The sequence below is a fragment of the Carassius gibelio genome, chromosome B3 (assembly GCF_023724105.1).
Source record: "Carassius gibelio isolate Cgi1373 ecotype wild population from Czech Republic chromosome B3, carGib1.2-hapl.c, whole genome shotgun sequence".
NCBI lineage: Eukaryota > Metazoa > Chordata > Actinopteri > Cypriniformes > Cyprinidae > Carassius > Carassius gibelio.
The window spans coordinates 26,320,233-26,343,990 of NC_068398.1; the positions used below are offsets into that span (position 1 = coordinate 26,320,233).

At 42.0% G+C, this 23,758-nt stretch overlaps 2 protein-coding genes and 1 long non-coding RNA gene across 3 annotated transcripts; 2 read left to right on the forward strand and 1 right to left on the reverse strand.

Annotated features, from left to right (window-relative positions):
- Positions 1-2,379: 2,379 nt before the first annotated feature.
- On the forward strand, positions 2,380-16,020 carry LOC127951849 (mitochondrial dynamics protein MID51). Its single transcript, XM_052549926.1, has 4 exons — positions 2,380-2,526; positions 6,182-6,362; positions 7,009-7,271; positions 13,799-16,020. Exons 1-4 carry the CDS (start codon positions 2,380-2,382, stop codon positions 14,615-14,617), a joined length of 1,410 nt encoding a protein of 469 aa, XP_052405886.1. The 3' UTR covers positions 14,618-16,020.
- Positions 16,021-16,806: 786 nt separating this feature from the next.
- Positions 16,807-22,497, reverse strand: LOC127951850 (cathepsin D). The gene is made up of 9 exons (XM_052549927.1): positions 22,288-22,497; positions 20,879-21,065; positions 20,665-20,788; positions 20,467-20,585; positions 19,540-19,739; positions 18,966-19,088; positions 18,751-18,895; positions 18,510-18,608; positions 16,807-17,525 (listed from the first exon to the last, which is right to left on the reverse strand). Exons 1-9 carry the CDS (start codon positions 22,353-22,355, stop codon positions 17,364-17,366), a joined length of 1,227 nt encoding a protein of 408 aa, XP_052405887.1. The 5' UTR covers positions 22,356-22,497; the 3' UTR covers positions 16,807-17,363.
- On the forward strand, positions 21,075-22,873 carry LOC127951852 (uncharacterized). Its single transcript, XR_008152752.1, has 2 exons — positions 21,075-22,029; positions 22,758-22,873. It is a non-coding gene; the product is annotated as an uncharacterized LOC127951852 (long non-coding RNA).
- The last annotated feature ends 885 nt before the right edge of the window (positions 22,874-23,758 follow it).

Genomic DNA, 23,758 nt, shown 5'->3' on the forward strand with positions numbered 1-23,758 from the left:
TTTCCTCCTCCCACACAAGCATCAGATCTGGTCAATCACTTAACTTTTGACCTTGAATGACGGTTGGCCCAGCATGACCTTGTCTAGTGTTTTGTTTCTGCACTATAGTCCTGTCAGGACAGATTGTTGTAATCCTGCTTCTCTCACACTAATTTATTCATTCCTGTCAGGATTACTGAGAGGCAGTGTGTAATAACTAAGTCTACATGCAGTCCACACAGAAACAATCTTAAAACAGTAAAAACTATGTCTTCCGTCCCTGTGGCTATATCTGCTTAATTTTGTCTACTGGATATTAGTTCAGTGGACTAATATTTGGCCTTCGTGTTCCAGGATTTTATCATGATCAATCATATAGATTTTTGTCATTATCACAGAGTTCTGGGTTATTTCTAATGAATGTGCCCCCCTCACTGAGTCATCCCCAGATTATTTATTTTTTCACCAGCCAAGACGGACAGGCCGAGGGGTAGGCCTTGCACTAATTCACAGAAGACTCATTTAAATCTACCAGCCCCCTGAATCTGTCTCCAGTTTTATTCAGGAATTTCCAGACCTTTTATCAGTCATTATACTGCATTTTGACAGAGTTCTTATTCTTGATGATGTTGATATCCATGTTTGTTGCCCTTCTTCTTTCTTGTCTACTTCTGACTTTATTAAACTTTAAGACTCTTTTAATTTGACTCGATGTGTGAAGCGGTCCACTCATGATAAAGGGCACACTCTTTACCCTGTGCTCTCTTGTTATCTGTCTGGATGTTGTAAACTTGATTGATTTTGACATCTCTGATTACAACGCAGCGTTTTTTCAAGTTCCTTTTTTTTTTTTTTTTCACCCTCCTAAATGCACTGTTTCTGCCAAGCTTTTTTCTGTCTTGAACTTTCCTTAACACTAGTGAACAACATGACCTCCCCATAGAGGAGCTGATTTTAACAGCTCTTGCAGAAATATTCTAGATTCTGTAGCTCCAGTCAGAGTTAGAAAGCTGAAACCACCTTCTCTGCTGTGGTTAAATGAAACATTTAGAAACCTAAAGAAACTTATGCAGGTAGGCAGAACAAAAGTAGAAAAAATTAGAAACTCAGTGTCGTCTTTGCTTCTCTACAAAAAATCTGATGTTCACTTGTCAGTGTAAAATTAAAGAAGCAAGGAAAACTTATTTATTTGAATTGGTTACTAAACCGGGCGCAATCCCAGAATCCTTTTGTAAAACTATCAATTATATAATTGGCCCTGTTTCAAGCCAGCCAGTTCAGTCTACTCCAGAGGATTGTGGGGCTTTTCCAAATTACTTCAAATTGGTCAATATCACCATAGAGTGTCTTTCAACCCTCACAGTACTCAAACATTTTGGTTTTCAAAGATGTAAAGAAAATGTCATCGGATCATTTCTGAAGAAACTTCAGAGGTGCATTCATTTAATTTATTAATTCATATATTCATTTGTATAATTCCCTTAGCACTCTTTTAAAACCTCCCTGTTTTCCCTCCAAACTAATCTACTCTGCGTGCTGTGTGCACCTGAGACTGTTACTGAAAACTTATGCTGGACAGTATTTATTTATCGTGAGTTGAATCGTGGTAACTGAATACGGTTTTAATGATAATTAAAAAATGAAACTTTAATACTAATCGTGGGGAATTTATCATGATTTTATTCAAACAGGTAATCATTACATCCCATACACTTTTTTAGATAATTATATGCCATTATTTGAAGCATAAACCATAAGATATTTCCACCTGTAATATATTAGTTTAATATGTTTCCTTTGCAAAATAAAGAGTTAAATTATATTTTCTGAAAGGTATTCTGTCCCTTCCCTAAAAAGAGTTATTAAAAAATAATATAATAATAATAAATAACCTCCTCAATTACATTCATTTTAATTTTAAGCAATATTAACTAAAAATGAGTGCTATGTCCACCCTGTCCCCCTTAACCCATCTCCATGTTGCCATATTAGAAATGTTTTGTCCAGATTTTTGAAAAAGTTGTCCAGATAACTGACTTCCTTTATGAATAATCTAATCTTTAACTCCCAACATATAGGTCACTAATGATCTACTGTTTGCTTGTATTCAATTTGAATTCTTCTTGATCTCAGCTCAGCCTTTGACACAGTGGACCATAATGATCATAATGTCTTAATCAACCACTTGAAGGGTTGTGTTGGTATCACTGGTGTGGCCCTGGATTGGTTTATATCTTATTTGTCGAACAGGTCCTTTTCTGTAGTGCTTTTCATTTTTTACCAATGGCAACACAAGCTATTTGAACAGCACATACGCTTTAAATCTTGCACAACTTGTAGCTGATGAGAAAATCTATTTACTGTCTTTTTCTTGCTTTGTCTCAGGAGGGTAAAAGATCGATGGCAGGAGTGAACGGGGACCGTAAGGGAAAGAAAGACGACAATGGGCTTGGCTCAGCTATCGACTTTGTGCTCTCTAATGCGAAACTGGTGCTGGGAGTCGGGGGAGCAGCCATGCTCGGGATCGCCACACTGGCGGTCAAAAGAGTGAGTACAGGAACAAGCTGTAGTGCTCTTTAAACCTGTGCAGTCATTTCAGTTTGACCTTAACACTGAGCATCACAATACAGTGTGGATTGTTTTATGAATCTGTCACAACTCAGCCTATTTTATAATACAATGTCCTTGAAACTGACAAGCTAGACCAACATATGTTATTATTCTAGGGGTCAGGGCTCATTAATAATTGATGTCTTGCCAGAGAACAGTCAGAAAGACGAGTGCTGCCTCACAACAAACAAATTTATTCTTGTTTAAGAGCTTTTTTAAATAAAATATTATGGCGATTGCATGCAATCCACCCATTAGAACACACCAAGAGCTAAATTCAGCTGAAAGTGAGATGTTAAAGTGAGAAAACAAAAGATTTGCGTCTGCAATCTTGACAGCGCGAGCCCGCCGGCTTGTCCCAATACTTGAAAGGAAAAAAAGTCTACATACAGAAACTACATCACGTACAATGTTATTTCAAAATACATAATATCTTGGAGAATATAAATGAAAACAGACATAAAACAGACATGAACATAAACTGTTGAGAAATAAATCAGAAGTGGATCATGATACTGGATTTGTATATTAAAGTGTCTGCATTTATCAGCTGCTTTCTGTCTTCAATTTTTATCTATTAAAAAAACAGAAAATCATTCATCTTGGCTGCTTTTTTTATGTGTGTATGTATTCATGTATTTATTATAATTCTTTTTATTTTTTGCTCTAACAAGAATTAATCTAATTGAATTAAATCAATGACATGTTATTTTACATTTGATTTGTCCATTTCTGCATCTAAACACCTAAAAACCTAAAACATGCTCTATTATACTATTGTTAGCAATTCCTTTATCATCCAAATTAATTGGTGTACACAATTTTATTTTCATAATAAACTTGTTTGTTAGATTATTTTATAGACAGTTACAGTGGTCTATAATAAATATTAACAGGGGTTTTCTTTTTCAAACTGCTTAAAATGCTCAAAGTAGGCTACTTTTTGAAATGTAAATCCTAAAAAAGCAGCCATATTTACGGAAAGGTGCTTAACTTCTAGAAAAAACTATTCATTCAATTAGTGTTTAATTGTTAGTAATTACCATTTTTTTGGTGTCAAAAACCTTCTCCACTGCAATACAAAATAACAGTTGATACTCTTAATGTGTGTGCCAATTTTTGTCCATGTAATACGATACAGAATCATTCAATTGGATTTTAATGTTGGTATATTATCAATAAACTAATCATTAAATATTTATAATTAAAATAATATTGGCCCCTTTCACAATGTTGTTCAGAAGTGAGGGACACAATGCTAATGTTGACCACATGAAGAAGATCTGTTCAAAGACTTGAAAATGTTTCATGTGCATAAATATAAAATGCATATGCATGCATTCTATTTTCCTAAACTTTAATAAAGCCCAATATAGTAATTATGCAAAAACTATAATCTCCTAAATACCATTATTTTTTTTCTTATTTTAATAATATTGACACCATATTTCTGAAGTTATCACACATTACTGAAAAAGTAAAGGGATCCTATATTAGTTATCTATTTTCATGTTGTACATATAATAGTACTCACTAGGGATGTCAACGATTAATCGATGATCGATTAATTGTCGATAAGAGATGCAATCGATTAAGGCTATCGATGGTCGGTTAACCGATTCAATGTTGGGCTGCGTGCGGCTCATGCGCACTCAACACGTGCGAGCGGCTGTGAGTGACGGTGACGATATATAAAAGCATCATCATTCATTCACAATGTACAAATTAAGCTTTTAATGTGATTTAAACTTTAAAGTACATTAAAATAAAAACAACATAAAAGTTCTTCAACATTAAATGCAATAGAAATGTAGTTACTAATCATTTCATCAGATAACTGATAAGATAACAGGGCTGCGGGACACAGTGACAGGACAGGTAGTCTATTCATTCCTACAACTTGTTAATTCATTCCTACGAATTATTAATGTGGCAATTGTCCATGTTTCATTAATTTTGTTCCCTAAATAACCAATGATTTAAGTGAAATAAGGGAACAAATTAATAAATCGAACGAATTCTTAATTCATGAAATCTTTAATTTCCCTTCCCATGTTTACCACAGTAAGAGATGCGAAAACGGTTATTAAAAGCGAAAGATAATAAAATAAACCTGGGAAATTAGAGGGTTCGACTATGAAGATTTAGGAAAAGAAACAATGCCTAAATATACTGAATTTGTGGAAATTCGTGACCAACCGGCAAACCAGAACTAAGCTGTTTCGATCGCCCCGGAGCCTGCTGCACACGTATATTCTAGCAATTCAAACTTACATCGCAGTCTGTTCATTATCAAAATTAAATGTCAACTAAACATTAAAAGGTTACACTGGTCAGTTTAAATAGACCGTAGTATACCGGTCCACTCTGCTGTTATGCCAAGGACGTTTTTGCTCATATGAAGAGGATCATCTTTTCCGTCTATATGCGAATGCGTGTTAAGTACAAGCCTAGTTTACATTATAAATAATAGTTTAACATTCAAATACATTGCGAATATGGAAACATTTCGATTTGTGCCGAATGAGACATGAGCAATAACCTCCAAATAAATCTAGCCAAAGCCGCGCTCGCTCATCCTCGTGTGCACGCATGCACTGTCACGATCTAATGCGCTGTATGCCGGATTTTTAAAAATCTGACATTTTCTAGGACAGAATCCAGCAGGATCAAATTAATGTGAGCAACTGTGTTTTGGTGCAGCAGCGCCGATGTAGTTTACTTAATGTGCAGCGCAGTCACACGCGCTCCACATTTCGGATAATTTTATACAATAATGTCAGTTGAAAACATTGCAATTGTGCTTTAAAATACAACAACGAGCACCACAAAACCATTTAAAGATGCGCGTTCAGCGTTCTCCGTGCGGGATTGGAAACTGTCAACAAAGTAAAATGACCTCAAAAGTATGGCGCGCTCTCTTCATTTTATCAAATGATCATAATCGCATCTATTCATTTTATAATCCTGCTACTAGCATTTTATTCAGACTAAAACCTCTTTAATTCAAGTGAGAAAGCGTTTTGTGTGTGTGTGTGGCTTTTGCACATCCTGTCATACCGCTGACTGTGTGCCTGCAATAGACGCATTTTGCAGTATTATGGTTAACGATTAATCGATTAATTGATCGTTAATTTAAACGACGATCGATCATGGAAATAATCGAAATTTGACATCCCTAGTACTCACATAAGGACTCATAATTTACTTGAAAAGAGACGCATCCATTTGTGTAACAGCATCATCTACACAAACCATTGTGCTTGGACCCCTAATGATCACCTTGACTTAAACCACATTGTTTTAGTTACCTTCTGTGTCATTTCCCACAACGCTTCAGTGACAGGACTGTGAAATAGCAAACAGGAAAAAAAGGTATGACTTAATTCGAATCCAGCTAGCCAATTCTGGGCTCTTTATTAGAACAGAAAACAGCAAGGGTACATTAGAAAAATACTGTTGTATGTTAAGAACGCTGGACACACAGGTACTCTGGCTCTTTTAGGCCAAGCCAACATCAAAGTTTGAAAGTCAAACTTTAGCTTCTAGTTATTATTATTATTAGTGTATAATTGAGTTTGGTTTGTCTCAGATGTACGATCGAGCACTCAGTGCCCCATCCAGTCCCACTAAAGCCAACCCGTCGGGACGAAGAAGCTGGGAGGAGCCGAGCTGGCTGGGGTCATCACCACGGACACTGAACTGCGAAATGAAGCAGAACATCAGCCGCTCTCTACAGACGCTCCCCACCTCCTCCAGCTCCTTCAAGACAGGTAATGAAGCTCTGGTGCCTTGCATACTTTAACATCCTGAACCTTTATATGCAACAACCATGTAAAAACATATGCTCTTTTTTTACTTCCTGATGTTTTAGTTCATTTCCATATTATTGAATTTCCTCTTTGTAGATTTGAGTTTATTTATTTATTTTGTTTTCATTTAAACTCTTAATTTAATTTTTAATCCCGAGCCATCATGGACACCCTTTTTTCTAGTTTGTCTCATCCTAACCTGTATCCTTATTGCTTACCAGGATTGTACATGTTGGCTTGTCTGCTCTACTTGCTCAGTGGGTATTTAAACCCTTCCTTAACTAATCCACTGTAGGTTTCTGTAGACACTTCATTACAATACATAATCATTGTGTCTAGTTGATGACATGTCTGAATGACAAGTCGTTGTGAAGTAGTCATTGGACATTTTCAAAATCTTCCTCACTAATCATTAATTGAATGACAAGTGTCCTCGGTTCTCCAACATAGTCCAAGACTTGTCTCAATCTGTATCTGGAAGACTAAAGATTGTGTTGCTCTAGGCTGAGTGTTGTGATTAGGTAGAATTATTTGACCTTTTGGAAGGTATGAGAACGTTTTAATATGTTAAAATAACTCTATTATGTTTTATTCTTCTTTGGTTTAGATTCTTTACATCGTCTTATGGGCCGTGGTGGTGGTCGTCCTGGTAAGGCTGAACTCCAAAAGGCACGGATGCGCCTCTCGCTGCAGGAACACCTCTGGGTCTTCTTTCAAGAGCGAGTGGCGATCCCTTCTGAAGAGCAGGCCGTCGCTCGCCGTGCTGCGTTGGATATCTGTGCAGAGCTCAGAGTCTTTCTCCATGCTAAACTGCCTGATATGCCCCTTCGAGAAATGTACCTGAGCGGAAGTCTATATGACGACCTTCAGGTGAGAACAGGTGTGATCAGTTCTGAGAGTGTTTTAATTGTCACATAATAAGCAAGAGTATAGGGCAAACATGGCCTTTAATTGAAGGGCTTCTAATATACAGTTTGGAGATTTTAAATATTGTTTGCTCACCGAGGCTGCTTTTATTAAATCGAAAATACATTAAAATCATTGATATTCCGAAATATCATTACGATTTAAAATAATTATTTTCCATTTTAATACTTTAAAATATAATTCATTCCTATGAATCAAAGCTGAATTTCCAGCATCATTACTTTAGTCTTCAGACACATGATATTTCAGAAATAATTTGCTGCTCAAGAAACATTTCTTATTATCAATGTTGAAAGCCAGTTTTCTCAGATTCGCCAAAATTCTCTTCTACATTGTAGTTGCATATAAATTTCTAAGCAGTGTGCACACAAACACCCTACAATGATAAAAAATCCATTCACTCCTGTTTTTTAAACCCCTAAGAAACCCAACCTGTCTCAATTATCAAGCCGTTTTGTTCCCTTATCGAGTCGGTCTCTCGACATTACGTATGGGGGGAAATCCATTTCCTCGAAATTATGAAGTCTGATTGAATAACTCTTTTGCTTGCAAATAGCCAATGGCGCCCTCGCCCTCACCTGATTGGCTGACAGCCATCAATATAGGTGACGGTGGGCGCCAAAACCCTCAGAATCTTTTTTCTTCACTTGAGTCTGGTTTCGCCGTGGATTCACGCATACAGAGCGGAAAATTGTGGAAAATTATCCCCTCTCGCGTTCCGGTGATTTTACTTTTAGAATGTCTCTTTGCCGCATGTGTGGTGGGCCCATTGATTTCCCGGACGCACACGAGCAGTGTGTGCTGTGCCTGGGTCGGGCTCACGCAGAGGCGGCATTCGAAGGATCCGGATGTCGTGCCTGTGAGGAGCTTCCCATCAAGATCCTTCGTGCAAGGCTGGCCGTTACCCGTAACGGTGTCCCTGTATCTCCTGCCTCTCCCCCGTCCGCCGCCGTCGAGCCGCGAACCGGGAGACTGCAGAGAGCTCCGTCGACGGATTCTGTCGAGGTACTGGCGTCGGCCCAACGCCCACGCCACCCTCACGTGGAAGATCCCCTCTCATACTCTGAGGCCAGTTACCGCCCTCCACTAGAAGCGCGGGAAATGGTCTCGTTTGGATATGACGAGGACGACGCCATGTCTACTAATGCCTCAGACCCGGGAGCGTGGTCCGAGGCCCCGTCTGAAGCCGCCCCCGCCTCGCTGGATGCCGAGCTTATGGCGATCCTCACGGAGGCGGTGGCAGATATGGAATTGGAGTGGACAGCCCCCAAGGAGCTGCCGTCTAAGAGATGGATGGACGGTTCTTTCCTCGGCGCGGGCCGCCAGGCTGAAGCCCCGCAGAGACCCGCGCCTTTTTTCTCTGAGGTCCACGAGGAACTCACCCGGTCATGGCGCTCCCCTTACTCAGCCCGAGCCCATGCACAGGGGACCCAGCTGCTGACGACGGTGGAAGGGGCGGAGAAATTGGGATACGCGCGACCGCCTCCCGTCGAGGATGCTATCGCGGCCCACCTCGCGTCTTCTCCCGGCTGGAAAACCGCCTCTTTGCCTTCTAAGCCATGTCGAGCTACTGCTCACATCGCTGAGAAGGCGTACATATCTGCTGGACATGCAGCATCTGCCCTCCACACGATGGCAATCCTGCAGGTCTTCCAAACTCGGCTCCTTGGGTCCCTGGATGAGGGAAGCCCGGACCCAGAGTCGCTCAGGAAGCTGCGCACGGCGGCGGATCTCGCTCTCGCGGCATCGAAAAAGATAGCGCAGGGAATCGGCCGCAATATGAGCAGCCTTGTGGTCCTGCATCGCCATCTGTGGCTGACGCTGTCCGGCATGCGCGATGCCGAAAAGAGGCAGTTCCTGGATGCACCGGTGAGCCCCACCGGTCTTTTCGGTGTCGCGGTGGAATCTCTGTCGGAGAAATACGCCGAGACCGTCAAGCAGTCTAAGATGATGCCTCATCTTTTGCCGAAACGGTCTCAAGCCCCCCCTGCAGCGAGGTCCAGATCTTCTTCGGCACAGCGCCAAGCGGGAAATACCAGGCGCGCGTTCCCGAGCGCGGCAGAGCGTCGTGAGCCAGAGCCACCATTCCGCCAGAGGCAGCCCAGGAAGCCCCGTTTTGGTCCTAAACCGGCCTCTAGCAGCCAAGGGCGCCCGGCTGGCAAGAAGGAGCAGCGTTCCTGATGCTCGTGCCAGGGGGAAGAGAGCGCGGGACGTGTTCGTCGGACCCGCGGCGAAAAGGGCGTGTTCCCGCCCAGAGTTCGTCAAAGGTGTGAATGTTGCAAGAATGAAACCGCTATGTTCTGTTTCAATAAACATGCATTACATGCCTTAGCAAAAGAGCTTTCTTCCTCCCTCTACTATTACCCGCTACATAAGCGAAGCCTCTCCTCCGAGAGACGCTTCGCAAAGCGGAAGCTCGGGGAAACCCGAGGAGGTGACTATGTATGTTCCCGTGCAAGAAGCCGCGAACGAGTCACCCGCCGCAGCATGCATTAATACCCTCCGTATTGAGTCATCTCAGCGCGTGGGCGACGCTCCCCGCGGCATCTTATTGGGTGATCAACACGATAAAACGCGGCTATACGCTCCAGTTCGCTCGCAGACCACCCCGCTTCGGCGGTGTGATTATGACAGAAGTGTCAGAACAGAGCGCCCCGCTGCTACGAGCAGAAATATCCTCTCTCCTGGCCAAACAAGCAGTAGAGATAGTGCCCGTGGAACGAAGAAATTCCGGTTTCTACAGCCGTTATTTTCCAGTTCCGAAAAAGGACGGAGGTATGCGCCCCATCTTAGACCTGAGATTACTGAACAAAGCGCTCGCGAAACGCACGTTCAAGATGATAACTGTGAAGCAGATCCTCGCGCACATTCAGCCCGACGATTACTTCATTGCAGTGGATCTAAAGGATGCTTACTTCCACATCCAGATAGCCCCACATCACAGGCGCTTCCTGCGTTTTGCATTCGAGGGTGTGGCGTACCAGTTCAAAGTGTTGCCGTTTGGGCTCGCTTTGGCTCCCCGTGTATTTACAATATGCATGAATACAGCGCTCGCCCCCCTGAAGCTCAGTGGAATGCGCATACTGAATTATCTCGACGACTGGTTAGTCATCGCACGGTCGAGAAGCGCTCTCGAGGAACACAAACACAGACTCCTCGCCCATCTGACAGGTTTGGGGCTGTCTGTGAACATTCAGAAGAGCACACTGCAGCCGCGCCAATATATCACATTCCTGGGTATGATACTGGACTCGCGCTCTATGACCGCCAAGCTGTCAGAGCCGAGAATCCAGTCGATTCAAAATACACTAGCCCTCTTCGTTCAAGGCAGAGCTATCCCCTTAAGAACGTTTCAGAGGTTGCTCGGTCTGATGGCGGCCGCAGCCTCCGTCTGCAGACTGGGCTTGTTACACATGAGACCACTTCAACACTGGTTACAGAGCCGAGTGAAGCCGCGGGCGTGGAGAGCGGGAACGGAACGCCTTATCATAACGCGTTCATGTCTCGAGACTCTGGCGCCTTGGTTCGGCACGACCATATTCGAGCAGGGTGCTGCTATGGGCAGAGTGGTCAGACGTGTAGTGGTCACTACGGATGCTTCACTATCAGGCTGGGGAGCCCTATGCGATGGCAGACCAGCATTCGGTACGTGGACAGGGGACCAGACGCGCTGGCATATAAACTGCTTGGAGATGGAAGCGGTTCATCTAGCGCTGCAGAGTTTCCTTCCGTTTGTGAAACACCGTCATGTTCTCATCAGAACGGACAACACGGCGGTGGTGGCGTACATCAATCGCCAGGGAGGTTTGCGTTCGCGATCCCTGCAGGGATTAGCGAGACAGCTGCTGTTATGGACGGACAGGGTACTTCTGTCGATTCGAGCAGTGCACGTACCGGGCAGTTTGAATTGCGGCGCGGACATGCTGTCCAGGGACGGCATTGTACACGGAGAATGGAGGCTCCATCCGCAAACGATAAATATGATCTGGAATCTGTTTGGCAAAGCGGAGATCGACCTCTTTGCGTCGCAAGAGAACGCCCACTGCCCTCTGTACTTCTCGCTGACAGCATCCCCCCTGGGGGGAGACGCGCTGTCGAGCCGCTGGCCAAAGGGACGGAAGTATGGTTTTCCCCCAGTCAAGTTAATGCCGCTGGTGCTGCAGAAGATCAGGGAGGAGAGATGTGCGTTGATCCTGGTAGCACCCAAATGGCCCAACCAGCCGTGGTTCCCGGAACTGGTGAACATGTCGCGGCTTCCCCCGTGGCGGATCCCGCCGAGAAGGGACCTCTTATCCCAGGCGAGGGGCACCATATGGCACCCCAACCCAGAGCTTTGGGATCTGCATGTGTGGCAGATCAGCGTGGAGTATATCAGCGAGTGCTGCAGACAATAGCAGAGGCTAGAGCCCCTTCTACGAGGCGTTTATACACTCTGAAGTGGAAAGTATTTGCTAACTGGTGTGTTGACAAAAATGAGGACCCCAGGAGTTGCGATATCTCCATTATTCTGACCTTCCTACAGGAACGTCTGGATGCTGGCAGTACCCCATCTACAGTGAAAGTCTACGTGGCCGCTATCGCCGTTTTTCGTGACTTGCTAGACGGCCATTCAGTGGGGAGGCACCCCCTGATAACGAGCTTTCTTCGGGGAGCTAGGCGGCTTAATCCACCCCGCCTTCGTCAGATGCCGGTCTGGGACCTGTCATTAGTGCTTAGTGCGCTGTCCAACCCACCTTTTGAACCAGCCGAGTTTAGCGACCTTAAAGTGCTCTCATTTAAGACGGCGCTACTGCTCGCGCTAGCTTGCGGGAAACGAGTGGGAGACTTGCATGCCCTGTCAGTGAACAGCGCGTGTATGCAGTTTGGACCGGACGATTGTATGGTCAGACTTTTACCCAAACGCGGTTATTCGCCTAAAGTGCTCTCAACGCCGTTCAGAGCTCAGATAGTTACAATTCAAGCATTTTGCCCCGAGGAGGACAGTAATTCAGTGTCTCAGAAGTGCGCTTTGTGCCCCGTGCGTGCCCTGCGTGCATATGTGAACAGAACTAGCCAGTTTCGAACTTCAGAGCAGCTTTTCGTCTGCTACGCGGGTGCCAAGAAGGGCAGCGCGCTGTCGAAGCAGAGGCTATCACACTGGATAGTGGAGGCTGTGCGACTAGCTTATGCTTCCCGGGGAACCGCCTGCCCAATCGGGGTGCACGCCCACTCCACAAGGAGTTTGGCGTCGTCATGGGGTTGGGCGAAAGGTATGTCTATTCAGGACATTTGTTTCGCAGCGGGCTGGTCGTCTCGCAACACGTTTGCGAGATTCTATAATCTGGACATTCCCTCGTTCGCATCACATGTGCTGTCAGTGCAGGAGGAGGGAGTTGAGCAGTCTTTGGACTAAGCTATGGGCACGCCCTACCTAGCGCGTGCACTAGCCGTGGTTCTTTCTACCAGGTCAGCATCAGTTATTGTTGTAATAGCTGCGGTTGAGTTATTCATTCACTATCTAATGTGGTCCCTTTATTATGCCCGCATTATAAGCCGGCAGTGTATTCCCAAGCACCAACATATTGCTGCATTTTCCCCATATCACACCAGTGTTGCTTATCTGGGTGCACTGGATTACGATGGTGTAAGAGCTGATTTGGCTCTGTGCCAAGAGGTGTTTCAACCAGGTCCGGTACCCGACCTAGAGCTAACGCGCTGTAAGAGCTAGTGCTTATGCTCTTCTGTGGCTCGATGCGAGCTGGGCCGGACAGTATTTCCCACACGGCGGGGGTTTTATTGTTCCCCATACGTAATGTCGAGAGACCGACTCGATAAGGGAACGTCCCCGGTTACTCACGTAACCTTAGTTCCCTGAGAGGAGGGAACGAGACATTACGTAACCTGCCGTGTGGAAAAACCTTCCAGCCTCATTACTCTCGTTCAGTGGAAGATTCTGAGGGTTTTGGCGCCCACCGTCACCTATATTGATGGCTGTCAGCCAATCAGGTGAGGGCGAGGGCGCCATTGGCTATTTGCAAGCAAAAGAGTTATTCAATCAGACTTCATAATTTCGAGGAAATGGATTTCCCCCCATACGTAATGTCTCGTTCCCTCCTCTCAGGGAACTAAGGTTACGTGAGTAACCGGGGACGATTTTCTGAGTAGTATGATGTCATACTGCTCAAGCCCCGCCCACACCCGCTGACGGACTGTCACGTATTAGCATATTTCCGCCATCAAGTTATATGCTCTTCATTTTCTGCTTGAGCAATGACAATGTCTTGTTAGCAATGCAGGTGTTTTGTGGAAAATGGGCATCCGATGTCCCCTTTAATATTTTTGTAGAATTCTATTAGAATTCTTTGATAGATAGGAAGTTCAATTAAGAAAATTTATTTGAAATGGAAAGCTTCAATGACATTTTATATGTCTTTACTCTCACGTGTAATGCAACCTTTGTGTAATTCATCACTCATTTTTCACATCTCTAGGTGGTGACTGCTGACCACGCCCAGCTGATGGTACCCATGATCCTTGAGAAAAATCTCTGGTCATCTATTCCTGGTGAGGACACCATCATGAACCTTCCTGGTTTCTGGCTGGTTCGTCGGGAAAACCTTGAGTACTTCCCGCGTGGAAGCAGCTACTGGGACCGTTGCATGGTGGGTGGCTACCTTTCCCCAAAGAGCATCCTAGAAGTTTTCGAGAAGCTTGTCGCCGGCTCCATCAACTGGCCCGCCATCGGTAGCGTTTTAGATTACATCATCCGACCCGTGGTCCCGTCGGAAACGCTTACGCTAGAAGTGCAGTACGAAACGGACCGTAGGCTTTATGTGGACTTCCTCCCATTACTTGTAATGGAGGATGGCGTCTCGCTGATCGCCAAACCGCATCGATTGGCCGCCGAACGGCATGAGAACCTGTGGCGTCAGAGTTTTCGTGTGGCGGAAACGGCGAAGTTACGTGCGCTCGATCAGGAGGACGCCGGATGCCGTGGCACGTGTCTTAAAGTCATTAAAACTGTGTGTAAACTGAATCCAGCGCTGGCACAACTAAGCGCAAGCCAGCTCACTAATGCAATCCTTCTCCTGAGCGAACAGGAGGGGGATTGGACTCAGGAAGCGCTCGCCGATCGTTTCATGCAGCTGCTCCGTGCACTAGTGGGACACCTAGAGGCTGGGAGGTTACCCTGCGTCTTCAATCTCAAAGTCAATCTGTTCTGTGAGCTAACACCACAGGAAATTGATGAACTGGGATACACACTCTACTGTGCATTATCTGACCCAGAGAGCCTTTTGAGAACCGTTTAGAAAACTCATGCACATATGAAAGTATTGAGTTGATGCACAAACCAAAATAATGGCGATGCTTTCATACGTGTCTTGTTTTGAGTAGATGAGCAACCTCAATTGTTTTTTACACACAACCTCATCCGTTGGTCATTTTTTATGTGGCCCATCTTGCATCATTTCAGTGTTTTTGTCTTCTAAGTATCATGTGAAGTAAGGATCATCACAGTGAAGTATCATGACCACTATATATTTATCTAGTAAAGAATCACATTCTAACTTCAGTGATATTGTATTATTAATTCAAGCACCGTCATCTCTTATGCATTTCTGTTGTTACCCAAAATGCGATGCGTTTCTGATGGTAATTTGACATGTTATATTTATTCTGTGAAATTCATGATTTTGAAGGTCTGATTGTATAATAAAATTCTTTTTAGTAAACAAAACTTTCTGAAATATTAAATTATTGGAAGGCACGTCAAATTAAAACGGCTCTAAAATAACTAGAGGATTTCTATCCAGTATTCAAAATCAATTGCAAAGTGATGATAAAGTTTAAGAAAAAGATCATGTTTATTTGATCATGTTTCTCCCCTTTATTTCCTTCTTTCTCATCAGTTTGGGATGTTAAAATATGAAAAAGATCTATTTTACCTAATTGCTTATTTTCAGATATGTTGTCTAAATAGGTTCTCCTGTAAAAGTTACACAGAACTGTTGAATGGATATGATGTTATTTATATGGTCGACACGGGTTATTACCACAGATGAAGATAGAGACCTGAATTAATAATCAAAACACATCTTTAGAATGGCTAAACAAAGAGCAGAAGTGATATTTATTTTTTATTGTATTATGACCTTGCAGACCTCGTTAAAGCTCTAGAATCATATAAAACATGGATTAATCTTTTGAGGCTGTGGGTTATACCGAGGGTGAACTGAAATGTATTGTGTGATATGTCATAGAGACATTTTAGTATTTTTGTATTGATTGTACAGATGTCACCAAAAAAGATTTATGTATATCTTGTTATGATCATTCTTTGTGCTTGGAGAGTGACATTTGTTAAAACAAAACATACAATAGGCTACATCTCCGTTATAAAATGCCAAAACTATTCGGAGAGATCTTGTGTTTGTATATTATGTGTGTTTATGTATGCTTGTGTAACCAGAACACCTGTGTCTAGCTGTGTGACGTAGCAGAAACACATTTACCTGGCGAATGATGACAGGGCAGCACCGAATCCCAAAGTAGATGATCTAGTAGAGTTTGGCCCTGAACTTTGCATGTGATGCTTGTGAACTCGTTCCTTCATTTCCTGGTGATTTGTATTTTTATTAAAACGCAAATTGTATAATTTGTTCTGTGCTGCAATACAGAGCAAAGGATGAAAATAAAGACGAATGGAGTGAAACTGTCTTACATTATTGTGAATTATTTGTGCAAGTCTTTGAATCCAATAGCTGACAAAGACCAATGTTTTGGGGTCAGATTTTTATTTTTGGAAGAAATTGACACTTTTATCAAGAATACATTAAATTGATCAAAAGTGACTGTAAAGACTTTGTCCAAAAGCATTTTTATTTAAAGTAAATGCTGTTATTGATATATTTAAATACATATGTAATGTTATATATCAATGTTATATCTCAGTTTCCACAAAAATGTTTTGCAGCACAACATTGATCATGATAAATAATGTTTCTTGAGCAGCAAATTATCATATGAGAATGATTTCTGAAGATCATGTGACACTGGAGACTGCTGAAAATTCAGCTTTGCATCACAGGAATGTTTAATATAGGCTATTAGTAAGTAAATGCAGCATTGATGAACATAAGAGACTTTCAAAAGCATTACATGATATAACCAACCACACACCTTTAAACTGTGGTTGCATTAGCATTATGACAGAATTTCGGCCAAAGGTAAACAGTGATGTGTTAAATGTAATGTGCTAAACTGACTCTAGATGTCATGTGATGAACATTTTGAATCATCACAGGAAACAGATGCAGGAACTAAATCAATGTCTGGTTTCCGTAGGGCTAGAGATGCAGTCAGTCAATCAAATCAACGGCTTACAAATTACAAAATAGAAAAAAAGTGGAAAACCTCTATCAGTTAAGCAGTTAAGACAAAAACATTTTTCAAAGTAAATTCAACTACAGACAGCAGAGCATGAAATCAAACAAGCAACTACAAACAAAACTTTATTTAACTTCAGGTTTGGAAGAACTTTTGCTGTGATTTTGAGTTAAATGATTAGACAATAAAGAAGCCAAGTAGACTTGATCAGCTTTAACAGAAAATACAGTTCATTTCAGTGTTATAAATTGAGTATGATACACCAGCATTATCAAAATGGTTTACACACTTACACACAAAAGTCATCTGACAAAAACTTATGAGAACCACAAATCCGAAGTACTATTAATCTACCAGCAATATATCCAATCTTTTATGAAATGTTCTACAAAAACAATTAATAGCTTAATTACAAACTAAAAATACATCTTTTATTTTTAATTCATCCATTGAAACAAGGCTTCGAGGGGAAGTACAGAGAATCCCTAGCTCAACAAGTTAAACTCATTTCTTCTTTTTCAGTTTTACTTTGAGTTTAATGCTTGGAAAAACACGTCATGATATGCAGGCATTTGTTGATTTCTTTACATTGCATATTTCAAATTGCAAACTTCAATCAGAAATGTTCTGTACTGTTAATGGTCCAGTACAACACCATGTGATTGTTTTTCATTTAGCAGGAGCAAAGCCCACGCGGTCTGCCTCTCTGTCAAAAACAGTGTAGTAGCGGCCAATGAACGCATCTCCCAGAATCCACAGCGGCCCGGCAGGAGGTGGGATATCCATCGCCATAAAGCCAGACAGACAAACACTCACACCCATGCGAGAGATCTGAGAAAAGACAGAAGGGAGTTAAGATTGATTCAAAGTGTTCAATTAATCAATGCTGCATTCATTTCCAAAGCAGTTTTAATCAATGTCCTGAGATTTGATTCGATTCCAAACATAAGAGCATTTGGATTTGATTTTTTTTTTTTTTTGGTGTACAATAGAAAGAAAATGCGGTCTCTGTAATTAAAGGAGTATTTCAACCAAACATGAAGATTTGCTGAATGTTTACTCAGACTCAGGCCAAATAAGATTTTATTTTAATAAGAGTTTGTTTCACCATCAGAACAGATTTGGAGAAATGATCACCACATCACTGGCTCACCATTAGTTCCTCTGCAGTGAATGGGTGCCGTCAGAATCAGAGTCCAAACAGCTGATAAAAAAATATCACAATAATCCACACCACTCCAGTCCAACAATTAATGCCTTGTGACATGAAAAATGTTTAAAGTTCATGTTGGATTGGTTTCTTTTAAACATGCAGCATTTCTGGTGGATTACAGTTATGCATTTATCAGCAGTTTGGGCTCTCATTCTGATGGCACCCATTCACTGAAGAGGATCATTTTTTTTCCTCTTCTTTTTTTCCGTTTTTTTTTTTAAATAAACTTTAATTTTTTTTGTTGACTTATTCTTTGAAATGGATGGAAGCGTGTATGAAGGTGAAAAGGTATCCCAGCACTCTTCCACCCTCAATACCCATGACTGAAGTGCCCTTGAGCAAGGCACTGAACCCCCAGTTGCTCCCCGGGCGCTGGATCTATAGCTGCCCACTGCTCTGGGTGTGTGTTCACGGTGTGTGTGTGTGTGTCCACTTGGATGGGTTAAATGCAGAGCACCATTTCAGAGCATAGGTTCCCATAATCTGCAAATGTCACGACTTTCACAACATAACGGTGTATGTTCCTGTTTCCAACCTCAGCGGAGTACAAGGAAAAACCACACCAGATTCTGTAAAAAAAAAAAAAAAAAAAAGGGACTTACCTTCAGAACATAGTCCTCTCCAGTTAAGTTGAACATTTTCCCTCCCAGGCTGACGGAAACAACAGGAAGTGATGGAATCCTCTTACAGTCAATCCAGTACTAGAAAAAGAGGAAATGTTTACTTTACAACTTCCTCAATTTATGCTGGAAATACATGGCAGTGGACAAGTCAGCAAATTGAAAGGATAAATAAGCATTATAAATGTTGATGAAGGTGTATTTTAGCAGGAATGCTCCTCACCTCTCCCATAAGCAGAGGTATGGCTCCGATGGCTTTCTGCAGCGCCCGCACCTCTTGAACCGGCCCCGTGATCACTGATGTTCCTGTGTCAACGATTGCCTGGCATCCGTTTTTACAGAGGGTAAGAGTGCCACCCACCTGAACTCTGTTGGAAAACAACCAATATAAGCAAGAATATTGGAAACATGGCTTGTATGGTAATGGTGATCACATACTCATCCATCTTTATCTGCCAGTAGGCCTTTCGTGTGACGTTGACGTAATGCAGATCACCGTCAAAGTACTGCTGGTCAAAACCTCCCAGCATCAGCTCACCTCCAACTTCACCTGCGGGGTCCCTACACACAACATTTACCAACAAGAATTAGCATGTGCATTAAGCCATTTCGAGGAAAGTCCCTACAACCGAAGGGATTTTTAAAATGTTATGCATCTTGGTCCCAAAAAGTAGGCAAAGCCTGACCCACATGTGCACATTTTAGTCATGAGTCACTCAGTTAGTAAAAGAGACAGAACAATTGACTATACTGTGATATATTGGCTGTAACATGCACATGCGCTTTGAAAAGCATAAATAGGAGTCATGCATTACCGTTTAACAAGAATAAATACAAATTCTTTCGGTCTACATTTGTTGCCACATTCTTCACCATTTTAAAAATGAAATGGAGAAGGAAATAGAGGAACTAGGTTTCTCTTCCAAACTTTCTCATGTCAATATTAAGTGTCTACCATTTGGCTAAACAATTAGAAGAAACAATCAAATGAACCTTGAAACGAGCAGCTCACCGGTTGATATAAAAAGAGAAGATATTCTGAGGCAGGATTTTGGCAGCCATGGCCGTGTCAAACACCGGCGTGACCCCGTCTACAGAAATGGAGGGGTATGCCATGCCCAGGACGCCATCAAAACGTGCCACCGCAAACACAATCCCAGGCTGTTTAACTGCCTCACCAAACTGCTGGTTTGGCACCTTCAGCCCTGCCAACTACAGACAGAAACAAACGGGTCAGTTTTGGGGAATGTTGATGCCTCAAACAGTGTGCTGTACTTTGTCAATGGTTCGAGAAAAACTAGGCATCATACTATAAATGACTGAGGATCACACACACACTACCAAACTTGTGAAGCGAACATAAACTCATGCATAACATGCTTCAAAAGCTGCTTGATATATTTAAACACTATGCATTCTCAAATTGGATAACAACTAAACTAAACGTGCTTAATATTGGTCTGAACCGGGTGGAGTCACAATCTGTAAAAAGAAATAATTTAGAGTCTGTGCCAATCATACACCACGTGATTTTTTTTTCTTCTTCTTCTGACTGCCAGAAATCATCCAGAGTGGCTTAGCTGTGGTCAGCTCTACCTTGACTTTAAACCAAAGCAAAAATCAGGAAAACTAATTGCGCAATATATTCCTGCATTATGTTGAAGTACTTAAATACTTCAAACATTTTGAAGAATATAATAAAAAAAAAAAGACAACTGCACCTAATAAAATTACTAAAAACTAAAAATATAAATAATATATAATAAAATAGTACTAGCATCAGCGACATTATTGGTTACTTTTTTTTTATAACGTTGATCTGTTTTCCACACATATCTATTGGATTTCTTTAGTGGCCTGTGATATAGTAGTCACTTTTATGATGCTTTTCCTATTCTTTTGGAGCTTTTACAGCTCTCACGATGTAGTCTTTACTCACGGTGACTGTATCCTGACTGATGAAGCCAGAGAGACTGCCTCTGCCGTACCGGATCGAGAACTCCGTGCCATTCTTGACATACGTGCTCGACTTCTTAGAGTTGTAGCGATGGTGCAACCCTGAGAGACATTTTATGAAGACGTTTTAGTAACGGAAAACACGATACATATCAAAACGATGACCCAAAACAACCCTCACAGCATGCAATGTCCAGGTAGGAGCAATGGATGGAGGGAACCCAGAGGTTGGATGATCCAGTGTCAAACAGCACAGTGAAGTCCTGCGGAGGGGTGCCAATACTGATCACTCCAAAATACTGCGACTGGAATGAGAGAAAGGACAGTTGGACTTATTACATTCCTCTTTCAAAAACCATAATGCATAATCAGGGACTGATTCCACATTGCCTTACATCCATGAAGTTGGTGAGTTTCTCAATAGGTGGAGGCAGTTTTGTTGGTGATGGTGAATGTGTTGTGGAGGGCGATGAAAATCTGACTTGGTTGGTTTCCTCTCTGGCCATGGATTTGATCTCGTCAATAGTCCTCCCGTTCTCTGCCAGTATGCGGCGCACAGTGCGCATCTTGTGCAGAGGAATTCTAGACATACAACAGTGAGCAAGCAATAAAACACCTGCTTCGAGTAGTGCACCACATCTATAAAACTTGCCATCACAACACGACACCAATGATCAAACAAGGCATTTAATGAATAATCCGGAGTAGATTTTTATTTCTCGAAGAAAATTAGACTTGTTGTTGCTATGGCATAACGTCTTATTTTTCTTCTAGACAATAATTTGTTTAGATCGCGGCACCGTTATGTAGTTTTTTTTTTTACCCAGACTTGTCTATTGTTGTCAAGTATAGGTCTCTGCAGGAAAGCAATGGGAGTTACAAGATCAAGGTGTTTTTACACCATGATACCTGATTGGTTGATGTAATAGTGACGTTAGGTTTAGGGATGGGGTTGGGTAAGGGGGATCATTTAGATTGCATGATTCAGAAACACCCAGCAGTTTTAAACCACCCACATGGTGATAAACGCCCACTTTTGCTCTGCAGAGACCTTTAAGTCTCATTGTTGTGGTGTAATGATACAGCTTAGATAACCCCGCCCCCTAATCGTTACGTATGAGCAAAGCGAACTGTGATTGGTCAACCGCACGTCAACAATCTAAATGTGCAGTGACTGGTGAGCACTTTAATTGTATCACTGTGAGGCGGAAAAATATAAAATAAACGTGCTTACTGATTGACATAGCGTTTAGATGGCGTTTGTGCACTGTTTCATTAAGATCCGACAACGAAGTCCAATGACAACGCTGACTTTATAAGCAACGAAACTGTCAAAATTGCAAGCATGCATGTCAGTCAGCTCCTCTTATTATAAATAACGTTTAAGTTTTTCGCCTCTCCCTCTCGTTTTCATTGTAGATGCAGGTTTACCCAATGTCGCACCTCAACCACAGCAGTTCACACATGAAACTGATCACAGTCATCCGAGTTCAACTTCCTGCTCCTAAATATCAGATCATGATGCTGTATCAAACTTCGAAACGTCGTAAGCAGCACTGTTTTTAGCAGCTTGATTCATATTATGAAACATAATGCATCGGATTGTTGTTTGAAGAATGTGTTTATCCAAATACAGATAAACTTGGTGATTTATATAGTGAAAGTTAATGTGCAAAAGTCGTAATGGGGCTATTTAAGTTTTTTTAGTGTTTGTAGTGTTAATAAGCAAAATGTTTCCTGATCAAATATGTTCGCATAAAACGCGCTTACATCGATAATAACTTTTTAGAATTGATGCACTCACCTGATTATTGCTTGGCTGTCCGCAATTGAGAGACAAATTAAAAACGCGAACAGGTGAAAACGATCCATTCTCTGCTCTTAAAAGAAATATATTGGTTTTACTTCCGATCTGACACAAAATTCAGATTTGCAGAAGCAGTTCTGATGTATAACTTCCACCGCCGCCCCTTGTACGCAACTTATATATCCAAAAGTGGTTTTCGGAGAGTTTCGCACATGCTCGGGGGTTTCCGTTCTCCTTAAACCTGATTGGTTAGCAGCGCCGATGTACAGCTACGATTATTTGGAGAACACATCAATCAAGTTGAATTTCACGCCCATCGCTTCCTGACTGTTTAAATGTGGCGTTACTGGCTTTTTGTGTTTGTTAACCAGCAAAACCCAAACTTAACTAAACATGCTCATATATTGTTTTTTCTCACTTAGATATACAAATGATTTGACGTCACATTATAAAAAATCTGTCCTTAGGCTTGACTTGTTAACGTGGACATTATTGCCCCTGCTGGTAGATGCCCAAACTGCAACCATTCTACGGATAACCAGCATCCATCTCCCGACTCTCATTCAAAAATGCCTATAAATTTAATTGGAACCTTTGTAAAAGTGATGGATATGTATGAATGCTGTAGTGCAGGGATAGGCAACTCCGGTCATGGAGGGCCACTATCCCGCAGAATTTAGCTTCAGCCCTCATAAAAACTCACCTGCCTGTATCTATATCTAGTAATCCTGAAAACACTGAATGCCTTTTTTCAGGTGTGTTTAATTAGGGTTGGAGCTAAACTCTGCAGGACAGTGGCCCTCCAGGACCAAAGGTGTCTATGCCTGCTGTAGTGAAACTGGTTAAAGAATTGTAGTGTAAAACACTCACACTTTTTTTTTATGATTTGTGATGTTTTGGAATCAGAATTGTTCACTATAAGGATGTATCTTGAAGGTTGTAGGAGAGCCAAGGGGCTCTGCGTAAAGGACGAGGTCCATTACCTGATATATTTTCAATAGCAATAGGGCAGGCAAGGAAGGTAATGTTGCCAGATCCAGTTATTAGCCTATAAATAACTTTGGACTTGTCTTTTCTACTTAATTTGACAATTTAGAAAGTTAATAGAGGTGACAGTTTCTGTTTAGGGGATTGATATCTGTATCTTATCTTATTTACAAAATATTTGAACTCATGTTGATTTATTTGTATTTGTATTTTTGGTTTTCTATTTGTTTTCATAGCAATATCTGGCAACACTCGCTGGACCTTAAGCTGACAGTAATCAAAAGAGCCCACGGACATGTTATTGTTGAGGGTGATAGGATACCACATTCAGGAAGGCAAATGCAAATGAAAAAAAACCTTGATATTATCTGTCAGATGTGTTATCAACACTATCAAAACAATAGCACAGTGCAGAGATCTGTAGAACAAGTAGGTTACATCTATGCTATTTCATTGAGTGTAGTAACATTTTCACAAAGTC